Here is a 17,691-nt window from a genome sequence, read left to right as displayed (position 1 = left end):
GTATTCAAACATCTGATTAAGTTCTCATTGTTCTGAGGACTGATGTTATTCTTTGCTTAAAATAATTATGCAGTTGCATTTACATATTCCCTGACAATTTTCTGCAGCCACAAACTGGAAGGGTCAAATCAAGTAACTATCTGATTTAATCTGGCAGCCATTATTACAGTTTACTGTAAAATTAAAACAAGTATAACTTTTTAACATTTTTTAATTTTGATATCTACGTGTAGCTTAGTCAAGGCAACACATATTCAGTTCTGTTAAAAAATTTATAAGTTACATCATGTATTGCAGGTTATATATTTTAATTTATAGCATGATAATAATGTTAATGAGGACTACAAATGATCATAACTTATAAATATTATAGCCATTGCAACTATTTCAATAAATTACTGTGCAATATTTCAGAGAATCTTCGTTCTGTGAGGTGTTCCTGTGAACTAGGATGCAGCAACACTGTATATGAAGTGGAAAAATTAGCTGGGAATGAAAATCAAGATATGTAAGTAGTCGACTAATACTAATTCTGTCGAGCTTTTATCATAATTAATTTACAATCATTTTGACATCATTGTTAACAGAATTATCATTTTGTACCTTTAAATCTTCATGTTTGTACACAAAAGACACAAGATTCTTGACTGAATAACAGTGAACCTAACCCAGATTTAGTATGCTCCCAGTGTTGACATAACACAAATTTGATTTGCTACTACAGTTCTCAAGCATTTGACCTTAGCAACATTTTCAAACATTTGCTAGTGTTCTGTATATTATGACATTCAAACTTACTTGGAACAGCAATGGCTTTTCAATTAATATTTTATACTTATTTTCTCTCCTGTAATTGTTTATACATGAATTTTAACTAGCCCATTTTGTTAAAGTGTGAGTGTGTTTTCTGGTAAGTCTTGTTTTATGCCTAAAGAACCTTGATACCATGGTATTTGTTGCAAACAGGATTAACAATCTAGAAGTTGCATTTGTGTCTTGGCCCATGGTACGCTACAAGAGAGAAGTCCTCTTTGGTTGGGTTGATCTTCTCGGTAAGTGTTTCATGATGCGTTGTACATTTCATGTATTGCTTAGTATTCATGTAATTCACACTAAAACATGTCCTGTATAAGACAACTTTTATTATTGATTTTATTCACAGCTGTAAAAGTAATTGATTGAATTATCTGTCAGTGATATTCAACCTGGCGTACGCATACCCCCAAGGGTACGCGAAGACATCTTAGGGGTACGTGAAATTTAAAAACAATATATTTTTTATGATAAACACTGAATAATCAGTAATGTAATTTATTTAATTTATTTTATATGTAGATTATATACTATGTATTATACACCAACAACTTTGGGGGTACGAAGTTGAAGAGAAATTATATCTGGGGGTACACGAACAAAAAAAGGTTGAATACCACCGATCTGTCATCCAACAAAAGGTGTCCATGTGCATGAATATGCCATCTATAGGAATGATTTAAACTGTCAGAAAGTTATAAATACTGTTAAATGTTGTCAAAGCCTTTCCTAGTCATTTTACTAGGTTACAGACTACCATACTTCATTTATTAGACATCAGCAATATTCATTGCAATTTGGTCAAAGAATCACCATAACCCAATAATTTATCTACGCACGCACGTGCACACACACACGCACATATGTAGATGGCTTGAAACTTTATCCCAAGTCCAACTTGCCAAATTAAGAATACATTCACCGTTGTCTCACGTTAGCATTCTTAAAAAAAAATGTAAAAAATATAAAAGCAGCTGTACTGACCTAGCAATGATTTGTTTAATACACATTTTTTGCAACCTATTGTGAGTTATTACGGAACAAAGATTCTGTCACACACAGTATATTTATACTATTAACATTGTAGAAATAAATTCTGGGCAACAGGATCATTTTCAAAATTAAAATTAAGTTAAAAATTCCAAACTAAAAATTAAAACTACAAATTGTGGTCTTGCAGTTAATTGTTTACACTGATATAACAAAAATTGTTCATTGTAGTTAAGTAGGTTTAAATAATTGTGAGCTGGCTAAGTAGGTATGAAAAAAGCATTAAAATACAGTAAATATAAAACATACATATAACAAATGTTTTAAATCCTTGAAAATTTATTTGTTTTACTTATTACTTAAACTTTGCATCCCCACCTTATTAGCATGAATGCACTGAATATGTGCCTTCATTGTATTACGTGGTTTTATTTTTGGAATATATATTGAATGCTTTCTATCTTTCCACATCTAGGTAACAGCAAAAATAGCATAGTGTTAAGATGTTTTCTTGTTAAAAGATTTGGGTATGCACATTTATTGGCACTCTGTGAGACAATGTGTGTATCCATTTCATAATACGTGTTTTCCGAAGAGTCACCACCTGAGGGATGATCGTATATATATATTGTAAACTGCAATGTCCGATGTGTGTATTGACATTGGTTATCATGTCTTTGTGATATCTGCCTTATGAATGGTTGGTGTTCGCTCTGGGGTTTATTATCTGGGACTCCCAGATAGTAGTAGTCAACGTATATAACTCAATTATTTTAATCTACCTAACTAGAACAAACACTTTATACGATATTAGTTATAACAATTAAAGACAAGACCAAAACTTGTAATTTTTAAGTTGTTAATAAATTTTTTGTAATACTAGACAATGACCAGCCAAAACTTGCAACACCATGGTTAGTTTATATTGGGATTAATGGACATAATGAGATAAAAAAAATCATTAGTTCCTGAATATTTTTCCTCAGAAGTATAGCTTTAATGTATAATAAAACAAATGTTTTTTTCTTTCTTAATCCAGTATCTTTTGGTGGCATTGCGGGGCTGTTCTTGGGGTTCAGTCTCTTAAGTGGAGTGGAAATTATTTATTACTTCACACTGCGAGCGATCTGCATGGTATATCGTGATCAGGAAGGTCTTCAGAAACTCCAGGAAGAATATGAAAAAGCTGAGAAACCTCCGCTAGATTTACGATTAACGCCTACTTTTATGAGGAAGAAGACAAATTCTGAAAACAAAGACTTTCCTGCAGCTATCACTAGGATTCAACCAAGACACAAAACTCTTCCTGCAATATCAACACTCAGCCACAGAGATAACAATGTACATGGTCGAAATGTTATTAGGCCAGTATATGCAAAGTTTGAATTTTTATTATAATCCTCCACCGAGTTTGACATGTAGGAGTCTATACGGTTATACAACAATGAAGTACCTTACTTCCAAGTCAGGGAAATTCAATAATCAATCAACAACCTGCAATTACAAGAATTACAGATTCCCGATTCCTATCACAGATGATTGGAATTTTGTGGATTTTAAAATCTGTTTATTATGAAGCAAGAAAACTAGCAATAAGTCTAAACACATTCATGCACTCATAAACAGCAATCATGTTTTACTGTTTAATACATTAAAAAAACACAACATTTCATGAGATGGCTTAACACCTGTTTTCAGGTGATTAGTTGTCATGTTCACAGACTACAGCCAATGGCCAATATAAAACATAACTGAAAAATGGTAAATCAACTAAAGAATGTCACTCAATGACGGAAAAAAAATGGCTATAACTTGGACATTTTTGTTAAATGATGTAATGCCATAAGGTATATGCTGCAGACTTATCAAAAAGTAATAGTAGCCAGCACATCTCTCATTAAATTGAAATTATCCATTCCTTGTAAAACCCATTCCATTCTCAATCCACACGGAAGACCCACGTGACCACAAATAAAATATATGTTGTGCAGCATGATATTCTGATTCTGTATACTTCTCTGAACCAAATTAAAAATAAAACTTATTTCTTCCACATTTATTGTAGTTTAAATGAAATGTTGCATTTTCAAGCTTCAATGTTTAAATACCTCTGCAGGCATGACAGAATAAGAAATGTCTTGTGGCACTGAGGGGTTAACATGTGAAACAAAGTTGTCTGAAGCGGGGAAAGAAATTATACTGCGTAACAATGAGAATAGTAATTTTAAAATGCACAGTAAAACAATAATAATTTCCGTTGAGTACAATGTGGCAACTATGTATATACTAGCAACTTTATGACTTTGTTATTGGATAAGGATGGGGCAGAGACTGCCTAAGCTGTGAAAACTAATGCACCACTCTGACCACTTTCGATTCCATGACCTCACTGTTGATGTTCAACTGCTGGGCTCTCCTTAAGCTGTCCAAACAAGTAAAAATCATGCATGGGCAAATCTGGACTGTAAGGAGAGTAAGACAGAACCTCCAACCCCAGTTAATCAAGATCATTTATTGCCTTTGCAGAATGCAGACAGGCATTATCATGGGGGATAATAACCCCTTTGGACAATTACACATGCCTCTTGATTATCGTGGTAGGCTCAAGTTTCTCTTTTAGTAAATCACGGTAGTAGGACGCATTCACTACTTTAGTCTCGGACAAAGTCAGAAAGTGGGAGAATGAGAGACGTGTTGGCATACACACATGTATGTTGGCTGTAATTTCCTGCAACATCAAGTTATGTGAGTCCACAGTACACATTACACACAAAATAAGTAGAATGGCTTTCAGTCCCTCCTCTTTTTACAATAGACAAATTGTGTGGCTGTGATAAAAATAATGTATTGCTATACTCCACTTCACTGCATTGTTGACAACAATGGTTAAGCAACATATCGTAAATGGGAAGATCTGCAGCTTGTGCTACATGAATTTATGTATTCCTCTGGGAACGGAATTTTATAATTTAAAAAATTGCTCGCAGATATTTCATTTTTAATAAATTTTTATTCTCAGTCATAACTATTTTAAGGACAGCACACATTTTTATATTATAAGAGCTACAGCATTCCTTTGTGTAGGTAGGACAGCATGGCAAGTTGGAATGAGGAAAATGCAATACTTTTATTAGTGTTGCCTCACATAGAACTGTTTCATAGCACCAAGTGTTTTCTTCCCTTTACCTTTTGATTACCTTTTTTAAGAGTATATTATTGAATAATGAATAATGTGTAACGTTTTAGATCACTGAGTCCATTTTGGATCCGTTCTGTACTACATTTTACTGCTACCTGGTGCAATAGTAATCTGTTCTTTACAAATGAAACAGAATGTCCTGCAACAGGTTGTCCATAGCTAAACTACGTGCTCTTGGGATAATTTTGAGTCGGAAAGTTCAAATAAACAAAGGTCAGCATCTGCAACGGTTTCTCAAGAAAATGAGAATGAGCATCTTGTTGAATTTGTAATGTTTACATTATTTCCATTTAATTTTAGGTTACACTGTCATTGTTGTTGTTGTTATTATTATTATTATTAAGTTTAGACTAAACTCTAAATTGCATTTTCAATTACTCACATTATTTACGTGACTCGAAATGTCCACTCTGATTGTCGACGCACAGTTGAGCCCTTCGTGTAATTGATGTTAGCATCGGAATCCATTACACAATTCTTCGTCTCAGCCCTACCGTTTGACTTGACGGCATACACCACAGATTTCATGTGACTGCAGAGAAATTAGTCCAAAGGCGAAAGATCCGGTGATATCGCTGGCCTAGCAACCGGACCACCTCTGCCATTCCAATGGCCTGGAAACTGTTGATTCAGAAATGCAGTCACCTGCCTGCCAAGATGAGGAAGTGCATTATCTTGCGTGGTTAGCAGAGGAACGTCTTATAACATCAATGACAGCTCTCCTGTAGGAAACGCAAGTAGCGCTGAGATGTCAAGCACTGACTGCCCTGTGATTTCACTACGTGCGCCCAATGCGCAGCCCAGTGAATTAATTTCGCAAACACAGCCAATGCATAGTGAATGCGGAGCATTTTCTTAACAAACCGTTGCGAAATGGAGCCACGTTTATATGAACTTTTCGACTCATAATGATCCCAATTAAGCAATAAGCATACTGTTGCAGGGCACCATGAGTGCGTGTGTACAAATGCGTATATAAGAAGCTACTTATATAGCTATAAAAGAAATGAACAAATGTATATATTTAGGGGTTAGCGATAGACAGAAGAGGGGTTTAATAGAAAAGCCCAGATAAGTTGAAAATGTTATGTTCTGAAGGGGAAGTCTCAAAACAAATTGTAATTACAAATATGTAAAATAATCTAAATCAATAAAAATAATGATGCTGAAACATGAACAAGGCATGAAGATGAAATCAAGTACAGAGTAATGGATTTTAAATTTGTATGAAAAAAAATAGAAATAAGGATGAGGCAATTTAAAATCCCATACTATATTAATGCTGGACAGACTGTAACTCCATGATTACTGGTTTAGCAGTATGTTAGTATGATACATGTACTGCACATAAGCTGTGATGCAAGGAAATTAAGGTTAAACAAGAAAAGGTCAAGAGTCATCTGATTAATTTGAAGAATTAATATCAGCAGCAGCATTAGTAGTCAGCTTCATATAACTGTTTTCCATATTTCCTTTCTCAAATGCCCCTTCTGCAAGTCCTGTATATTGTTTGGCACAAAGAATACCTTCCTTCAAAAATTTCATGATTTTTCTCTTATCAAATTTCCTGGTAGGGGTCCACATATATTGTTTTTGGTCATCCATATTCTTCTGTTCACGTTACATGTCTATAGCATTTCAATCCCTACCGTCTCTTTATTTTTGTTCCTTCAACACCAGTTCTTCTTACTTCATCATTTTATGTTTTGTCTATTTAAAATAATTTTATACTTCTCAAAGATTCAGCAAAACATTGAATTACAGAAGCATTTTAAAAACTTTTGTTATTACATGTTTAAAATTCCATGAAGTGCAGTACAAAAACTGCAGACCAGACCAGATCAGATTTTTCTATAGCAAGAGGATTGGCTCATAGAAAGTAAATTCTGAATACCTCTATTTTAACAAGCAAAATACCGATTTGTATTGTCTAATATCAGAGCAGTCAGCCTTATGAAGCACATTTTGACTGCTTTTTATCCAGACATTCTAAGTATAGAATGAAGTAAAAGTAAAAGCCAGTTACTGAACAATTTATCTATATTTAGTTTCTCTGTTCTGTCAAAGAAAGATTAGTTCAATTGCATATCACGAAACTATAAATACAGTATTTAATTATGGTAGTTTAAAGTGAGCCATAATTAGATTACCGTACCAAATCATTTTGTTACAAATGACCACAAAACAGTATTATTATAAGTACTACAGTTATTAAGTGGATATACCAAACTGCACTGCTTTAGCGATATACTTTATTCCTGAGATTCACTCACATATCCTGATGATAAAGCATCTGTGCTTTCAGAAAGAGTTAAGAATTAAAATGTAATATGGTTAGCTGGAAAATTCCTGACGTGAATTTGCTACTAACGAAGGATAAAGATTGGAACAGTTTGGACACACAATGAAAGATAAAAAAAGTACCAATCAGAGTAAAAATACATTAGGGAAGATGAAGAGAGGGTCATGATAAAGATGGGAGTATTACGTATAAAAAGATATTGAGAATAGTGGAGGAAAATGTGGTCTAGCAGAAGTTTTGTTTTCACACTGAGATGATTATATTGGCCTTGGTAATGTTTCCAAACTCAGACCACATTTCGTTTCTGCTTTTTATTAATAGAAAGCTGCTTAGCTTCTTGTGCAGGTTGAAGATCTTATAATATTCAGTTTATTTGAAAAAAGAATATAAAACATAATTAGATCTCATTAAATTACATATATCAGAAATTGCCGGTGAATTCTGAAGAGACTGGTTTGCAAAATGTTGCCAAGTGGAAGAAGTCCATGATGACTTTTTGTCTGCCTTCCACCAATCACAGGAAAGTCTAGAATATATTTCTGAGTTGAAGAGACCCAACTAAATAGTCTTTAAGAACTGATATAAAGATATGAAATTAATTATACACAATGCAAAATGTGCCACAGAAATACTAAAGTCTTGTTGTCCTTACATGAACACAAACGTAAAAAATGAAATTCACAATGAAATAAGAACACAGGTATATCATTCTCCTAGTAATTCTGGAAATTATTTAACTAAAACAAAGGGTTCCTTTCCCAAGCAGCAGCACTGAACAGTCAACTTTCAATTCTGTCTGTAATCAACTCCAGTGTCATTCTGCCTCAACACCTTTCTGCTCCAAGTTAGTTCTGGAAATGTATTTCCATCCTAGAATATCACTTACTTTTTAAAAGTAAGTGTTTTGTAACATCATATACGCCATAATGCAAAACACATATACATAGAAAATTATGTTCTTATAATCTTAAAAGAAAGGTTTTTCATCACTGTTTTACCAATGAGCTGAGATAAGTGAAAATGAATTTTACCTTAACTTTTAACATGTGAAAAAACTAGAAGAAAATATTAAAATCAGAATTTACTTCCTTACTTTTTTCTTTTTTGGTTATGAGTTTTATGTTCAAGATTATTGGACTGCAAATATTTTTAATGTACTGTGGTTAATAATGGGTGAACTATTGGCACAGAGCTAGTTTAAGGCATTAAACACAAAAGGAAATTGATATAAACCTTAATTCTTTATTGCCTGGATATAATGATTACTTGATGTTAATTTTTAAGGGAATTTAATGATAACTATCACCCAGAAATTGTCCCGCGCCGTAGCTGCGCGGTCTGAGGCATCATGCTTTGGACCGGCGATACAGAATGCGTGCTGGTTCGAGTCTTGGGGGAGAAGAAATCTTCTCATGAGCTTTCGACCAGTGTATGGGACCGGTGCCAACCCAGCATCGTGAGGAAATTGGGGAGCTACAATGAGTACCATAATCCGGTCAGGAAAACTAGCAATGGCTGGGGGTTCGTCGTGCTGACCACATGTCACCCTATATCTAGTTGGATGATCATTCACCTCTGCTTAGGCATGTGAACGTGAGGCCAGCAGTCAAGTTAGTCGGCTTTGGCTTTCTGGAGCTGTTACGCCACAGATTTAATTTTTTAATCACCCAGAAATTATGCCTAAATATTGTAAAAATTACTGAAAAAGCTATTTTGACTACAATATAAGTACTACATAGTGCATATTTTTTCACCACAAGCTTTACCACGTCATACTGACTGTATATCAAAGAGCTTTAATATAGGTTTATAAAACCCAAATAGTTTTAATTTATTCTACTGTGAATGCAAAATGCATTCATATATCCATTGTGAACTTGCCTGTTCATCATTCCATACTTACAGCATGAATGACGTCACTACACCAAGTTTAGATTCCTGTAACAAGTCCCATATGACTTTTATTAACTTCCTGTGTTTGGTATTCCATTGTTAGTAAATTAGTAGAACCACCATATTCAGAATACTGGAACTAGTAAAGCATGATGATGAAGATTTCTGTCTTCTGGGTTGTTGCGCTGTGTAGTCTGGTCGATGTTTACCAACGTTTCAGAGGTCATACTGCCTCCATCATCAGGGCGATGAATGTGCCAATAGGGTGTGTGGGGCTAGGGTTATAGGAGCCGGACTGTGAATGGAGTAGCCTGCCCCGAGCCAATGGGAGCAGGCGTGGGAGTGGACCAATAATGGCATATTCATCACCCTGATGACGGAGGCAGTATGACCTCTGAAAAGTTGGTAAACATCGACCAGACTACACAGCGCAACAACCCAGAAGACAGAAATCTTCACTCACCGCTGTGAAAACCACAAATTACATGATGATGATGATGATTGTAACATATATTAAAACAATACATTACAAGAATTCATTATTCTCTCTCACTTCTAGCTCCAATTGTAGCATTTATACTTAGTTACGTAAGTTTGTATATACTATAAAAATATTTGTGGTTATGTCATATGAACTTTGAGGCTAGACGTGTATGTCATATCTCAAAATAATAGTAAAATAAAAGTTGTCCCTGTGCTCAATTAAGCACCATACAATAAAGATGTATGTGGTAGTGGAAGTAGAATGCATTTTTAGTCCCGGTACTAGAAGGAAGTAAGTTATTGAGCAGATTCATGTAATGGTAGAAGACTGAGTAGCCCCAGAGCCAGTGTGAATGCTGCCCTAGCCAGGAATTGAATCATGGCCATTCAGCTTATAGTCGGTCACTACTCACAAGAGCTATGCCATCGCAACCTCAGAATAGCAACAATTTTTAATCAAAGAGAAACATTTACGTTTACAATACCGGTACATGAGGTGTTAAATCCACACTGTAGTCTGGGAACAATAATTTAAAATCTAATCTCCTGACTGGTCAATTTCCTAGGTCCTCTATATAAAAGAGAAAATTATGCCATGAAGTAGATTAATTACTGCTTCTTCTCTATATCACAGGTATAATTACTACCACCCCTATTAACCTTACAGGCAAAGTTCCTACAAACCAGATGCAACCGTTGCCTGCGGTATCGTTCTATCTCTCCGAATATCTAAGTACCAAGTGACATTAAAAACTGGAACAGCGCTTCTGATCTAAAATGCCTTCTATGTATACAGCCACTGAAGTATCGAAGTAGTTGAAATTTCTTTATCTTCTTTAAACTATATGAAATATATTACAGTATTTCGTATGTCTCTTACTAAGAAAACATATTTTTTAATGCTCTTGCTGCGTAGGAGCAGCAAAATATAACTTGTAGGACAATGTACCTTCAAGATATGCACAAGTTTCTGTGAAGACATCTTAACAGCAGCAGCAGCGTCACTTAGCGTCTCCTGCTGCAACAGTGATGCTCAAAAAGAAAACAATGACACGTCACTTTAAATTATAAATTTCACTTCAATCTGTTGCATTTGGATTAGTATAGCTGAAACCTTGGAATTGTGTTTGATCCATTGATTGTAAAATGTCTTTTTCTACCGGTGTCAGTTTGGCTCGTTCTGCTGTGAATGCCTTGTCAAAATACTGAACGTCCAATGGATGTTGCTGCAAGAAAATAACCAACAACGTGATGAGAAAGGATGATACACAGAGATGTCTAACATAACCTAAGTTTGAAGAAAAATATATTATATGCAGATGGGAGATCCATCTCCCACTTCCAGTGTCATTGTACTGGGCATCTTTCACATAAACGGGTGTTCCAGAAAACACGGTACTGTCAAGTAAATGAGTAGTAAATTCTATCAAAAAATCACTCTTCACAGCTGGTGATCCATGGCTTAATTTATACTGGTCCACAAATTCTAGTTCTTTTCCATAGGTTTTTGTGGCTTGAAATCTGTGACATGCAGAAGTGTTTGAAGTTGTGCTACAGATTTATATCACCCTTAAAAATACATCGACCTCGGCCAGGTTTGAACCCGTGAACCTTGGGTCCAGCGGCAAGCATGCTAACCACTAGTCCACAGAGGGCGACAACTTTAAGAGTTTGCTATATGCTAACTGGCTCAGGTTCATCATAACAATTTTTCTGATTACTCTTCTTCTTGGGGTGATAGATCAAGTAGGCTCTTCATCTGCTGGGACTGCACTAACATGTAGGTCACAATCTATTTCCACCCACTTAACAAACTCCATTTCACACATGACATTAGATTTTGCCAGTGGGTTCAACAAGTCTTATTACTGTTAAACTTCATTAAAACTGAAAATTTCTGTCTTCTGGGTTGTTGCGCTGTGTAGTCTGGTCGATGTTAACCAACGTTTCAGAGGTCATACTGCCTCCGTCATCAGGGTGATGAATCTGATGACGGAGGCAGTATGACCTCTGAAACGTTGGTTAACATCGACCAGATTACACAGCGCAACAACCCAGAAGACAGAAATCTTCATACTCATCGCCCTGATGACGGAGGCAGTATGACCTCTGAAACGTTGGTTAACATCGACCAGACTACACAGCGCAACAACCCAGAAGACAGAAATCTTCATACTCTGATGAGGGAGGCAGTATGACCTCTGAAACGTTGGTTAACATCGACCAGACTACAGAGCGCGACAACCCAGAAGACAGAAATCTTCATACTCATCGCCCTGATGACGTTGGCAGTACGACCTCTGAAACGTTGGTTAACATCGACCAGACTACACAGCGCAACAACCCAGAAGACAGAAATCTTCATACTCTGATGAGGGAGGCAGTATGATCTCTGAAACGTTGGTTAACATCGACCAGACTACAGAGCGCGACAACCCAGAAGACAGAAATCTTCATACTCATCGCCCTGATGACGGAGGCAGTATGACATCTGAAACGTTGGTTAACATCGACCAGACTACACAGCGCAACAACCCAGAAGACAGAAATCTTCATACTCTGATGAGGGAGGCAGTATGATCTCTGAAACGTTGGTTAACATCGACCAGACTACAGAGCGCGACAACCCAGAAGACAGAAATCTTCATACTCATCGCCCTGATGACGGAGGCAGTAAGACCTCTGAAACGTTGGTTAACATCGACCAGACTACACAGCGCAACAACCCAGAAGACAGAAATCTTCATACTCTGATGAGGGAGGCAGTATGATCTCTGAAACGTTGGTTAACATCGACCAGACTACAGAGCGCGACAACCCAGAAGACAGAAATCTTCATACTCATCGCCCTGATGACGGAGGCAGTACGACCTCTGAAACGTTGGTTAACATCGACCAGACTACACAGCGCAACAACCCAGAAGACAGAAATCTTCATACTCTGATGAGGGAGGCAGTATGATCTCTGAAACGTTGGTTAACATCGACCAGACTACACAGCGCAACAACCCAGAAGACAGAAATCTTCATACTCATCGCCCTGATGACGGAGGCAGTATGACATCTGAAACGTTGGTTAACATCGACCAGACTACACAGCGCAACAACCCAGAAGACAGAAATCTTCATACTCATCGCCCTGATGACGGAGGCAGTATGACCTCTGAAACGTTGGTTAACATCGACCAGACTACACAGCGCAAAAACCCAGAAGACAGAAATCTTCATACTCACCACTGTGAAAGCCTCAAATCTTACATTAAAACTCATTAATCATTATTATCTATTATGCTGTTTAATTATGAGATATGCTCAAACTTCATAAAATTAATATTAAAATTATTAATTTTTAAAATACAATAATGATGCAGAGATCTTGGGTCATGTGGGATGCAATTTGAGTAAATATATGCTGGCACTTGAGGTACAAGACCTCTTGTGCCTAAGAAGAAAATATCTCAGAGGATGTGGTACACTTATTGCTGTATCAGGTCAATAGCATACATACCACTCTGGGTTTGAACGGCGGCTCAAGTTCACGACGTTCCAGGGCATTCCAGTTCATATTCCGGAAAAATGGCTGGTCCACCACATCTCCTGCCGTACACTCACTCGTTCCCAGTCGTTTTGATGAATCTTTTTCCAGCAACTGCAATGACAGAATTGCATAATATTGATAATGGTACAAGTAAATTAGATGAGGAAGGACAGCACAGTTAGTATGCAGGCTTGTCATTCATGGGTAAAGTGGCCACAGCATGAAGTTGACCACTTATCTCCATCTAGGGTCTTCATGGTATAGCGTTTAGGCACAGGGACATGTAAATCCATTAGATGTTATGCCATATCTATGTGTGACCTTGCCAAGATGAGATAAATGCCAAAGGTTAAAGGGTAAATTCTTCCTCTTTCTCTCTCCTGATCCATCCTTCCTCTCTGGTTCCCTGTATGGGGCTGTTTCCTATTGGCCCTGACCATCTCCCTATTTTCTCCTCATCTCTTGGCTCTGATTGGCCAGAACACTGGCCAGGTTCTTCTCCTAACCCTACATAAATTATTCAATTCTTAACATACTCACTTCAGTCCTGAAAATGTAAAACTAAATTAGTAAACTGTGACTTACTTTCACTCTCATCTTAATGATGAAACATAACTACACTAGAGACAAGTGTGAGAGAATATAAATGGGAAATTTTACTTCATATGGTTGGCATCATTGAAACTGAAATTTCATAAGAAAACATATTCCCTTCTTCACAATAGATGCACTGTAGTGCAAGTTACATTACTGAATAAGGAAACATAACATGATGGCAAGTTTCTATATAAATTTAATGTAGTTTATTACATTAATTGTCACTGTACTTAAGCATATTCTTCAATGTCTAACACAACAGACCAAGTTAGCAAAACTTCAATAAAGTTTACAGAATTTTAAACAGCTTACCAGAGAGAGTATGCTATTGGCTTCTCGTGACAGGAACCTGGGGAAGTGTGGCTGTTCATTACAAATAGACCAGAAGAGATCATCTTCATCGCAGCCACTGAACGGAGACTGACCAATCAACATTTCATAGAGCAGAATGCCAAAGGACCACCAGTCCACACACTGATTGTACTTCAGGCCTTTTATAATCTGTTTCAGTAAAACAAACATGATGTTATGAATCATACAGACAGTAAACACTTCGCCAAATGAACTTCTTGGTATCATATTCTGATAAGACACCATTTGTCTGTAGAACAATGATGAGGCAAACTCAGCGCAGTGAAAGACCAAAGAATCTTACCAGTTAAGTATGATTTATTGATCACTTCCAGGTAGTGATATGGGCATTTAAATGTAGTTCCAAGGCGCTGAAACTAGTCCGACTGATTAAAATGCACTTAAATGAAATTTAAATTAAGTCCCTATAGACTGACGGTTCTCAACTTGTAGGCTGTACGCAGCCTGTCAATGTTTTTGTACAGACTGTATGAATTACCTTACATCAGAAAACTTATCTCGTCAATGTCAGTATTTGGCCATTCGTGCTGCTGCGAGCAACTGCACGGCTTAACGAAGAACATCAAATCAAGAACTAGGAGACATCTTACTGAGGAATGTATGTGAATCGCAGCAACAGAAATTAAATCTGATATTGAAAGATTAATGAAGCAAAATCAGTGTCAAATTATCTCATTAATGACTGATGTTGGAGAAAATTAGTGAGTTACAGGCCTGTGTTAAACTTGGTCTCTCACCGTAATGGTGGAACAAACATGGAAGGTATCTCAGAACAGGGTACTGAAGAGAATGTCTAAACCATAAAGGAGGAGGCGGCAGGAACCTGAAGAAATTTACATAATGAAGGGATTTGTAATTTTTATATATTTCTCTAAATACTGTTAGGGTCAACAAATCAAGAAGGATGAGATGAACGGAGCATAAAGCATAAACCGCAGAGATGCACACAACGAAACCTGAAGGACACATCAGAAGATTGGGGAATATCCATAATCATACAGAATCATAATTACTGAAGTAATTATAAAGGCATCAGGTTATTTAAATAATTGCTAGAAAAAGCTGCTAAAATCTCAGAAAACTGAATAAAGAAGATGGCACAACATATTTTACTGGATGCGTAACTAAGATTACAGGCAGGAAAGTCACGTGTTTAATATTTTTACAGTAAAGCAAGTCTTTGAATCTAAGAAAGTATTCAGAGTATCAACTTTTGTGTTTCATGAAGAAAGGCTCCAGCTTCATAGTAATTATCGACTTCGCATCTATATTGTCTCTGGTCAACGTGAGGTACATGGCCTTGGTGGGAGTGAATTCTGGTTTGATAATAATAATCTGCTTATCCTGAGTGAAAGTTGGATATTGTGCTGAAACATACTGAGTATTGATTCTAATGCTGTGTGGTAGAAGGCCCACCAGACTGTTGCTGTATCAAAATGATTAGGCGCTCAGTTTAGCCAACTTAAATGCGAGTCCTTCGCTAGAGTCAGGAGAGAAAAGACCGCAAAGTACTCACTCATGTAGTAAGAGGCAATTAAAGTGAGAGCTTGTGTAATCAGAATTTCATACCAAGACATACAACAACTAATATATTCTTCTTTTTTGTAATCAATCCTAGGATTGGTCGGCAGTAGCTTTAAAGCTGCTGATACTTGGGAAATCCTAAGGATCTTTAATGCGGTGGATTCCCCTTGCCTTCCGCATCCTATGCCGTTGACCCATCCGTGTTCATCCGCCTTCAGGGGTGATTTCTCACCCTAAGGGCATGAGGGTCCCTTAACCTCTGAAGAGGCTGTTGGCACTTGGTAGAGAGGGACCACTTATACCGGTGGTCACTCGGTCTGTGGACGCAGTTTAATGTCATGCCCAGGACAGACTAATACATTATGAAGGTTGGAGGTGTGCAATGATAACAGGTTGGTAAGTGTATTATAAGGTTGTAAACAACAGTTCAACAATAAACTATTCAAGTATTAAAGACAATTATTTATCAGTCTTTAGTTGTAAGAATTATTACAACAGCGAGACAGTGTTTCCTCAGTCATTATTATTTAAACACCCACATAAACCCTTCTCACATCCCAGAGCAGACACCGTAACTTTAATTGGGAGATGCAATGGTGGTTATAACATGTATTCAGTAGAATATTTTCACGAATTTTTGAAGAAATCGTGAATCTGACTAACCTCTGGGGCCATGTAATCAGGTGTTCCGCAGAAGGTATCTGCTGTCCTGTCTAGGTAGATCTGAAGTTTACACATCCCAAAATCTGCTATACGAACATGGCCATCAAAATCAAGCAATATGTTGTCGAGTTTCAGATCTCTGGAATATGAAACATGAATGCATTAACACGAATTCAAGGTTTATGATAAGGAAATAAATACAGAATTAAAATTAATTAAATACATTTCTTGCATATATTAAAGTAAGTATGTAGAGTGTATTAACTAAGTATAGAAAGTGTCTTGAATGATGGACTCTAGCAATTAAGCTGTATGCATTAATATTACTACATCACTTAACCTTTAAGGGCCCCAGAGTGTCTTTTAAGACACGGCACACATCACAATGTGTAGCATGGCTTTGTGATCGTCACATTGGGTTCTAAAACAATGTCAGTGTGCTCTAGAAGGATGACCCTACAACCTAAATAAATTTTCTTGTCAAAAGGGCTCCTTTTTATATAAATATTTTTATATATCCTCCCTTAACAACTAAGAACTAAGATTTATAAGTGGGAATTACCTCCTTATTTTTGGTTATACTCTAGAATAAATGTTTACATGATGCATTCAAATTTTAAGGCAAATACATTAATATCACAATTTTTTTTAAAATAAGAAATTAATGATATCATAAAACATAAATATGTGTAACATTCCTTTCACTTAGAAATTAATTTGTAGAGCTACAGCATGAAGAATGGTTCCAAGTGGTAAAATAAACTTTCCTTTATAACGTGGTATCTTATTTTATTGTTGTATGTGGGCTTTTAAGAAAGTTACAATGTTTTATTGAAACACATGATCTGTGCAGGGTAACTGTGGAATTTAATTCTGGCTAGCGGCGGATACAATGATTTAAAGGCCTGGTACTTTAAAAGTTAACAGACAATATTCTTGGTGATATGTAAATTATGAACTTGCTCTGTTCATTTTCGAAACATTAAAATTCTGTCAGTCACAATCACCAATCAATGTTAATTCTATCATGGAAATAATACTAAATAACACAAATGTTACTAACTTCTTTAAGTTACTAGCACAAATTCACACCAACAAAAGTAAGTGCTTTGCCGCAAGTTTCATAAGCAGTGATGACATTTATGTCAGTGACGCTGCAATGAAGCAAGAATGTCACACATCCTTCTCTGAATTACATCCCAGTCTCAGATTATGCTAACCCATCACGCATGCAAGCATATGCTGTCTGGAGTACACAAACCAACTTAAATGACCATGAAGTCTCAAACACAAAACAAGATTCCAAACAAACAAAAC

The 17,691-nt window shown here is 36.4% G+C and overlaps 2 protein-coding genes across 7 annotated transcripts in view; one reads left to right on the top strand and one right to left on the bottom strand.

Annotated features, from left to right (window-relative positions):
• The window catches only part of ppk23 (amiloride-sensitive sodium channel pickpocket 23), a 39,864-nt gene extending 33,691 nt beyond the window's left edge, over positions 1 to 6,173 (top strand). For all 3 annotated transcript variants that reach the window (XM_087353095.1, XM_087353134.1, XM_087353050.1), the window contains exons 9-11: positions 415 to 508; positions 967 to 1,052; positions 2,843 to 6,173. In XM_087353095.1, coding sequence (XP_087209221.1) covers positions 415 to 508; positions 967 to 1,052; positions 2,843 to 3,201 — 539 coding nt within the window. In that variant the 3' untranslated portion in view covers positions 3,202 to 6,173. The remainder of the gene's footprint in view (positions 1 to 414; positions 509 to 966; positions 1,053 to 2,842) is intronic.
• Positions 6,174 to 7,650: 1,477 nt separating this feature from the next.
• The window catches only part of Pkcdelta (Protein kinase C delta), an 88,543-nt gene continuing 78,502 nt past the window's right edge, over positions 7,651 to 17,691 (bottom strand). For 3 of the 4 annotated variants that reach the window (XM_087351763.1, XM_087351800.1, XM_087351702.1), the window contains 4 exons: positions 16,375 to 16,513; positions 14,128 to 14,316; positions 13,189 to 13,329; positions 7,651 to 10,906 (listed from right to left, as the gene is read on the bottom strand). In XM_087351763.1, the coding sequence (XP_087207889.1) occupies positions 10,760 to 10,906; positions 13,189 to 13,329; positions 14,128 to 14,316; positions 16,375 to 16,513 (616 nt within the window). In that variant the 3' untranslated portion in view covers positions 7,651 to 10,759. The remainder of the gene's footprint in view (positions 10,907 to 13,188; positions 13,330 to 14,127; positions 14,317 to 16,374; positions 16,514 to 17,691) is intronic. The other variant, XR_015535901.1, reaches the window with a different exon arrangement.

This window comes from Zootermopsis nevadensis, unplaced genomic scaffold (genome assembly GCF_977971745.1).
Source record: "Zootermopsis nevadensis isolate Lab colony 2312 unplaced genomic scaffold, Znev_1.0 Znev_ptg000001l, whole genome shotgun sequence".
Taxonomy (NCBI): Eukaryota; Metazoa; Arthropoda; class Insecta; order Blattodea; family Termopsidae; genus Zootermopsis; species Zootermopsis nevadensis.
This window is presented reverse-complemented; position numbering and strand designations above follow the sequence as displayed.